General features: G+C 53.0%; 3 protein-coding genes across 4 annotated transcripts; 2 read left to right on the top strand and 1 right to left on the bottom strand.

Annotated features, from left to right (window-relative positions):
* Nucleotides 1–143: 143 nt before the first annotated feature.
* Nucleotides 144–1244, top strand: TMEM88 (transmembrane protein 88). The gene is made up of 2 exons (XM_059668736.1): nt 144–470; nt 572–1244. The coding sequence occupies exons 1-2, from the start codon at nt 261–263 to the stop codon at nt 839–841; spliced, it is 480 nt and encodes a 159-aa protein (XP_059524719.1). The 5' UTR covers nt 144–260; the 3' UTR covers nt 842–1244.
* A 603-nt stretch (nt 1245–1847) lies between these two features.
* On the bottom strand, nt 1848–2684 carry NAA38 (N-alpha-acetyltransferase 38, NatC auxiliary subunit). Its single transcript, XM_059668737.1, has 3 exons — nt 2550–2684; nt 2176–2359; nt 1848–2006 (listed from the first exon to the last, which is right to left on the bottom strand). Exons 1-3 carry the CDS (start codon nt 2628–2630, stop codon nt 1894–1896), a joined length of 378 nt encoding a protein of 125 aa, XP_059524720.1. The 5' UTR covers nt 2631–2684; the 3' UTR covers nt 1848–1893.
* A 213-nt stretch (nt 2685–2897) lies between these two features.
* On the top strand, nt 2898–7330 carry LOC132218051 (cytochrome b5 domain-containing protein 1). Of its 2 annotated transcripts, XM_059668733.1 has the most exons (4): nt 2898–3429; nt 3517–3593; nt 3767–3985; nt 4785–7330. In XM_059668733.1, exons 1-4 carry the CDS (start codon nt 3270–3272, stop codon nt 5013–5015), a joined length of 687 nt encoding a protein of 228 aa, XP_059524716.1. In that variant the 5' UTR covers nt 2898–3269; the 3' UTR covers nt 5016–7330. The 2 variants fall into 2 exon arrangements, with proteins under 2 accessions (XP_059524716.1, XP_059524714.1); XM_059668731.1 differs by having other exon boundaries at nt 2898–3593.
* Nucleotides 7331–7453: the final 123 nt, after the last annotated feature.

Raw genomic sequence — 7453 nt, 5'->3', positions numbered from 1 at the left:
TTTTAGTGTGCTGATGATAGAATACTGGGAAGGAGGGCTGCAAGCCGTGATTGATGGAGAGATTGCCCAGACCCCGGCCAGAGGGAACCCCTCCCCAGAGGCGCCTGTGGAATGTCCAGAGCTCTGGTCTGGGGGGGTGCCTACTCCTGGAGCCGCATTCCAGGATAAGGGGGGCGGGGTGGGGAGAGGCTGGGCCGGGGGAGGGGCAGGAAAGAGGGCTATAAGGGCCGCTGCCCAGGCGGGCTGGAGCCAGGCAGGCCATGGCGGATGTCCTCGGGCTGCAGAGACCGGTTCCCAACGGCGGCCCGGAGCCCCGGGACCCCCTGGACTGCTGGGCCTGTGCTGTGCTGGTCACCGCCCAGAATCTTCTGGTGGCTGCCTTCAATCTCCTCTTGCTGGCGCTGGTGCTGGGGACCATCCTGCTACCCGCGGTCACCATGCTAAGCTTTGGCTTCCTCTGCCACTCCCAGGTGAGCGGGCGCCCCAGGGTGTGCGTGCGAGCACGGGTGCGGGGTTTATGGGCCACAACTTCTCGCCTGGGCTGTTCGGCTTGGGCCTGACACCTCTACAGTTTCTGCGCTCCCAGGCGCCCCCTTGCACCGCGCACCTGCGGGACCCAGGCTTCACGGCCCTGCTGGTCACCGGATTCCTGCTACTCGTGCCGCTGCTCGTCCTTGCTCTGGCCAGCTACCGCCGCCTCTGTCTGCGCCTCCATCTGGCCGACTGCCTCGTGCCCTACAGCCGAGCCCTTTATCGGCGCCGGCGCTCCCCGCAGCTGCGGCAAATCCGGGCCTCACCGGGGTCCCAGGCCGTTCCCACGTCAGGAAAGGTATGGGTTTGAGGACCCTCGAGTCAAGAACAACCCCGACGAATGCCCTCCTTTTCAATCCGCCCAAGGACTTGAAGCCTGGGGGTCTTCCGACTACCCTGCCCCGTCCCTGCCTAAGCCAGTCCTAGCATCCCCTTGGCAAACTGCAGCATCTGTGGACCCAATGTTGGTGAAAATTCGCCATTCCAGAAAACCCTTTCTTTTTACTACCCATGTCTGAATCCTGAATATCTGGGCTGGACCCTGCACATACACTCCCCTCCCCCCCCCCCCGCCCCCCCATCTTGTGAATAGGACAACTGCGCCTCACTGGTGCCCTCCTTTTCCGGCGCAGCTCCGCTAGAATTTACGGGCTGATGGGTGAGGTTGGAGGGGAAGGAGTGACCACACGTTAATAAAGAATTAATGAACTGAATGTGCTTCTTGGATCCTGTGAGCAGGGGGGCGGTGCAAATACTATCACTACTGCTATGTGCCCAGGAGAAGGAAACAACATGGGAGGGGGTGTGGCTCAAGTGTGCAGACGGGGAGCATCCTCCAGCCTCTTGGCCGTCCCTTATCGCATCAGCCTGTTCTTCCTGACCAGACCCAAGCTCTGTCCCTGACCCCAAAGTCACCTCCCCATCAATAGAGTGGAGAGGGCCTGGGCTTTGTCGCTTGCCCTGCTCCCCTTGGGGACCCGAGCCCGTTCTCTGACCCCAGCTTAGAGGAACTCGGTGTTGCCAGGCCGGGAAGGGAAACAATGGACCTTCCGGAGCAGGATGACACCCCCTCCCGCCACAATTCTGGAGCAGCAGCGTGGGAGGGAAGATGGAGGGGTCCACCCTGGGACCTGTTGGTCCGAAGCTCAGCCTGTCCCCCATGCCCGCCCGCGAACCTGAGGGGACCTGTGGCACTCCTGGAAGTCTAGGTGGTGGAAGGAGGGCTGTCAGTGCTTCTGACTTCCGATAAACCTCCCCTCTAGGGGTGGGAAGTGCGATCTCTGTCCAGGCATCCCAGCTACACACACACAGGCCACTTGGGTTACAGGTTTAATGAAATCTAAAAGGCATGCGCGATCATGGTTAAAGATAGGGAGGCCCCGAGAGGCTCTCTCTTTGCACCTCAATAGAAACGATGTGGTGTCCGGGTACCATGGCCAAGCCCAACACACGGGGTTCCCCAGCAGAGAAGGTATCTGGAAAGAAGGGTCAGAACATCAGGGAGGCCAGCCAGCGTCGGTCCCGCCCCTTTTGAGCCACGACTTCTAGCCTCCCAAAATAAGGGGTGCAGCCAGGCACTAAAGGGGAATTGCCTTGAGTGAGGCTCCACCGCATCCCCAGGCGGTGCATTCCCCGAGCACTGACCCGACGGCTTGAGGAACTCCTGCGCCGAGCCTAGGATAACATTGCAGTCGCGGTCGGTGCAGAGGAAGCAGCCGACCAGCGTCCGTCCATCTGTCATGCGAATGCGCATGGTCTTGTTGAGCAGCGCCTGCAGCTGCTGCCGGGCGCGCGCAGCCGGCGAGTCCTCGCGCTCCCCGTCTGAGTCCTGCGCGGGGCAGTACACGCGCTCAGACCGCGCCGCCGAGGCTGCTGCCCGCCCACGGAACCACAGCTCCCGACACCCCGCGGGGCGCTCACACGAATCCTAGAGGCTGCCGGGAGCTGCAGTCCCCCCACCATCCCCCCATCTTGCTCCCCGACTGCCCCTCAATCTCGGAACCCAAGCCCGCGCTAACCCCAGCGCTGGAGCTGCTTTGACGCCGGCTGCAACAGCCATTCTCCTCTCGTAGTAGCATGGTCGGCCCAGCTCCCGCCATTTCTTCCGGGGCCGCCTCCAGGCCCTTCAACTCCCTAAGAACCTTTCGGGTCCGGTGGTCTGAGATCTCGCGAGCTCTCCCGGCAGCTTTTCTTTCGCGAGATCACCTCTCCTCCTCCTCCTCCTCCTCCTCTTCTCTTCGGAAAGTGCAGAGATCTCGCGAGCTTCTACCTTCCAGCGCTGTGTCTCACTGAGTTCTAGTATGCCGGATGTATTAAGATATCGCGAGAAACTTTACCTCTAATTTTTTTTACATATTCTTTAAGAACCCTGGAATTTAGCAAGAATATATTTTTTCAGAATCGCACAACTCTCCCTTGTTTTTCTGCCTCGCGAGAAAGTCTGTCCTAAATCTCCCCTGTAGCCCAGGCCACTCTGAATTCTCCCCGGAGCTCCTGAGGACGTAACTCAATTATTTGAAAGCGGGAAGCAAACTACGTTTCCCATGGATCGACGCCACTCTTCGCCCACCCAGCGTTTGACCTCTAGACGGTGGCTGAAAAGGGACAATGGTTTCCATGTCAGCGGGTAAACGCTCCGGTCTTAGCTCCAGGATGAGGGAGGATGGATGTAGCAATGAGCGTGTGCTGAGGGGCGAGGAAGAAATATAAAGGAGCCGGCTTCCAATAGAGCAAGAGCCATGCCACGCCGGGGCCTAGTTGCCGGGCCAGACTTTGAGACTTTCCGGCGTCGGTATTTCACGCCGGTTGAGGTGGCCCAACATAACCAACCGGACGACCTCTGGGTGTCTTACCTGGGATCCGTATACGACCTAACGCCGTTGGCACAAAAACACAAAGGTAAGGGCCACACTCGGTCCGCTGCGGGGTGTTTGTGGGTGCCTGGTTCTCGGGCGGCTAGCATTGACGGCGGCTGTGCCTTCCCAGGAGACCTGCTGCTGAAACCCATCGTGGAAGTTGCGGGTCAGGACATCAGCCACTGGTTTGACCCAAAGACCAAAGACGTGAGTTCTGCCTGGTGTTGTGTGTGTGTGTGTGTGTGTGTGTGTGTGTGTGTGTGTGTGTGTGTGTGGCGGGGGGGAGCACTGGAAAGTGAGGATGGGGAGGAAAAAGAGGGGCTAGCCAGAGCCCGAGATAGTGACTGCTCCCACCTCCCTCCCCCAAACCTGCTTTGAAGATCCGAATGTACGTGGATCCGATGACTGGTGCCCAGAGATACCGCACCCCCCGGGGCCGCTTTCTGCATATCCCACCTCAGCTGCCTCGCTCCGACTGGGCCAATGATTTCGGGAAGCCCTGGTGGCAGGGGACGCGCTATGAAGTGGGGCGGCTGTCCGCCCAGACCCGGAACATCCGAATCATTAACACACTCACGTCGCAGGAGCACACACTGGAGGTGAGAACTGATGCCTGGGGGCGGTTAGAGGGAACTGGGAACCCCAGGAAGTCTCCAAGCAGATCTTCAGGCCATCAGCTCTCCAAAACCGGTGAGAGCTGTATTTTCACCCCCTTTTGGGTGCAGGAAAGCAGACCACCGGTCCCCAGTGGCTGGGTCACAGGGTGTAATGGACTCCTTTATAAGTTCAGGGCAGCAATTTATGTATCTTAGTGCTGGTGGTTAATGGAAACCTTACCTGCTGTGTTTTGAACAGCAAATGCAATTGGACTCTTAATAGTCTATTGTGGGGATGAAGTTACGGGGCAGTGACGTGACTCTGACCTTTAGGGCCATCGATTAGAAGTGGCTGCCACACAGACAGGTAGGGCTTTAGTGCCATTCGTTGCATGCTGGAGCTCCAACTTCATTTCTGGGGCTGTGGAATGTCTGAAGCTATCTGCCAAGGGAGGCACTCTGATCCCAGCTCATTTTGGGGCTCTTGGCCTTTGTTTGGAGTGTGTGTGTGTGTGTGTGTGTGAGTGTGTGTGTGTGTGTGTGTGTGTGTGAGTGTGTGTGTGTGAGTGTGTGTGTGTGTGTGTGTGAGTGTGTGTGTGTGTGTGAGAGTGTGTGTGTGTGTGTGAGTGTGTGTGTGTGTGTGAGTGTGTGTGTGTGAGTGTGTGTGTGTGTGTGAGTGTGTGTGTGTGAGTGTGTGTGTGTGTGAGTGTGTGTGTGTGTGTGTGTGTGTGTGTGTGAGTGTGTGTGTGTGTGTGTGTGTGAACCCAGAATTCTAGGAGTGGGGTGCTTTTGTGTTCTCCAGGTGGGGGCCCTAGAATCAATGTGGGAAATCCTACACCGCTACCTCCCCTATAATGCACATGCTGCCAGCTACACATGGAAATATGAAGGGAAGAACCTGAACATGGAATGTACCCTGGAAGAGAATGGGATCCGGGATGAGGAGGAAGAATTTGATTATCTCAATATGGATGGTACACTCCACACACCTGCAATACTGCTCTACTTCAACGATGACCTCACAGAGCTATAGGAAAGGAGATATGTGTTTGTGTAGACTCAAGACATATTTTGAATTTGGCTGTTTCTGTGCCCTGTAGGAAAAGAGATGGGGTTGGGTGGGGGAGTGCCTGGACCGAGACCTCCATTCTACTCTGGGAATTGACCTGTGGTTCCCATGCCCTTATGAAAGATTAAGGCCCTATTTCACAGGTCCATTATAATTTACTCTGAGAAAATTAGGGGGAATGTTAGAAGTTAATTTTTTAAAATGATATAAGACGACAAAATATCTTGGACTAAGGAGATGTAGAAGAGGATAGAGTTCAGGTAGAACTTTTTTTAAAATATATTTTTATTGATTTCAAAGAAGAAGGGAGAGGGAGAGAGAAACATCCATGATGAGAGAGAATCATGGATGGGCTGCCTCCTGCAAGTCCCCCACTGGGGATCAAGCCCACAACCCAGGCATGTGCCCTTGACGGGAATCGAACCTGGGACCTTTCAGTTCGCAGGCCAATGCTCTATCCACTGAGCAAAACCGGCTAGGGCTCAGGTAGAACTTTTTGATGATAAGAGAAAGAGAAATCCTATACAGGGATGAGGGATGGAATGACTTTTTTTTTTTTTTTTTTTGGCAATGATGGAAATGGGATGGCTGCAGGAAGATGGTGTTTACAAAGACAGGAATAGGAAATGTCTATCATTGGCCACACAAAACTGGCTAATCTCCCTTCTGAATAGTATTTGCCAGCTGAAACCCAAGGGGAAGAAAGGAAGTGAATGGTTACCAGGGAATTCATTCGGTTTAGATATTATATTATGTGCTTTATACACTGTTTAGTATAACTACACATTACCACTATTTTACAGATAAGTCTTTTGTAGTTTAGCAAGATTTTAATAGAACTAAGGCAGACTAGTTAGTAATCAGGAGGTAAACCCAAGTCTGCTCAAAGTCCATGTTCTTTTCATTGTAAAGGGAATATCTCAATGTTCTAGGCTCATTACACAATGGGAACCTGTAGGCTTATTGTGCAGTCAGCTGTTTTTTTCTGCAGCTATTAGCAGAGGTATGCAGAGACAGATAGGAGGCAGTGAGGTTAAGTGTCAGCTGAGCAATAGCTATTGAGACTACTTCTTGGTTGATCCCATAGCACAATTTTTCTTCTGACGTTTTCAAGGCAAAGAGGTGGGTATATACTGGTTCCAGGAAAAACTAGAGTTGGGCCTTTGGAGTGGGACACTTTGGATGGTGGAGCAAAGGGAGGCGAATAGCACAGTATGGGCCTGCACCTCTTCGGGAATGTGAGGGTGCAGGGTTGACTTTGCAAGGTATTGTTTCTACAATAAGGGACTTGACAGGGTAAAGTAAAGAGAGGAGCTAATTAAGTCAAAATTCCTGAGGACCAAAAGAGAACTGGATTTGGTCCCATTTAACGTAAGCAGGGAAGGAGAATGAGAATAACGGGAATTTCCTGATGGCAACAGGCAAACAAGAAGCAGAGGGGATAGTGCATCCTCCTGACGTGGGCCCAGAGCAGACAGAGGTGGCCCCTGTGAGACATTGGGTGGGCTGCATAGGAGTTGTGTGTTTTTAAATGTTTTTATTGATTTTAGAGAGGAGAGGGAGAGAAACATCAGTGATGAGAATCATTGATTGGCTGCCTCCTGCATGCCCCCTCCTGGGGATTGAACTCACAACCTGGGCATGTGCGGACCCTTTAGTCCGCAGACTGACACTCTATCCACTGAGCCAAACCAGCTAGGGCCATAGGAGTTTTTTGAAGCGCCAACTATGAAAGGCATGGACGAAGGTGGAGACATCTGTTTTGGCTTCAGCAGTACCTGAACACAAGGTGAGGATTGAGGGATTCTTTTAGTCCCATGTATTGCTAGAGTCCATGAATTACCAGAATCATTTTGATGTTTAATCAACTCTACAGTTGTTTTGTGTGCATCATGTTTGCCCAGTTAAATCCTAAACTATTTGAGAACCAAAGCCATGTTGTTGTTGTAGGCCTATGCATCCTCAGGACCTATGGCTATGGGATTGTCCCTCTTCCAGAGTCTCCTACTTCAATACCCGTTGCCAGAAACACATCCCTCTCCTCACACAACCAGTCACTCTCCAAGTAGACTATAACTCCTAAATATCTCTGGAATCCATCTTCCTTTTTCCAAGCTATCATCACCTCTAGGTTAAAATTATGGATGTAATTGGCTGGCTGGCTGGCTAGCTGGCTGCTAGACTATATCATTAGAGCATTAATCGTGTCCAACTCGTTTCTTGCTGTATTCCAAGTGTTAGGCACACAGTTGCTGCTCAATAAATTTTGATTGAATGAACTCAAATGTTAATTCATTTGTTTATAATAACCAGTGAATGGGATGTTGCATCCTAGGAGGCAAGGTGGGGACAAGAAATAGGTTGTCTGGGTCCTGTGCTACAGTCTCTATCCACAGGTTTTT

Source organism: Myotis daubentonii, chromosome 16 (genome assembly GCF_963259705.1).
Source record: "Myotis daubentonii chromosome 16, mMyoDau2.1, whole genome shotgun sequence".
Lineage (NCBI taxonomy): Eukaryota > Metazoa > Chordata > Mammalia > Chiroptera > Vespertilionidae > Myotis > Myotis daubentonii.
The sequence above is the reverse complement of the archived record's forward strand: the minus strand, read 5'-3'. Positions and strand labels throughout refer to the sequence as shown.

Coding starts and splice junctions, on each gene's coding strand:
- TMEM88 (XM_059668736.1), top strand. CDS start 261: ATGGCGGATGTCCTCGGGCTGCAGAGACCGGTTCCCAACGGCGGCCCG. Junction 471..571: donor GCTTCCTCTGCCACTCCCAG/GTGAGCGGGCGC, acceptor ACACCTCTACAG/TTTCTGCGCTCCCAGGCGCC.
- LOC132218051 (XM_059668731.1), top strand. CDS start 3,270: ATGCCACGCCGGGGCCTAGTTGCCGGGCCAGACTTTGAGACTTTCCGG. Junction 3,594..3,766: donor TTGACCCAAAGACCAAAGAC/GTGAGTTCTGCC, acceptor CCTGCTTTGAAG/ATCCGAATGTACGTGGATCC. Junction 3,986..4,784: donor CGCAGGAGCACACACTGGAG/GTGAGAACTGAT, acceptor TGTGTTCTCCAG/GTGGGGGCCCTAGAATCAAT.
- NAA38 (XM_059668737.1), bottom strand. CDS start 2,630: ATGGCGGGAGCTGGGCCGACCATGCTACTACGAGAGGAGAATGGCTGT. Junction 2,360..2,549: donor AAAGCAGCTCCAGCGCTGGG/GTTAGCGCGGGC, acceptor TGCCCCGCGCAG/GACTCAGACGGGGAGCGCGA. Junction 2,007..2,175: donor GGAGTTCCTCAAGCCGTCGG/GTCAGTGCTCGG, acceptor CCTTCTTTCCAG/ATACCTTCTCTGCTGGGGAA.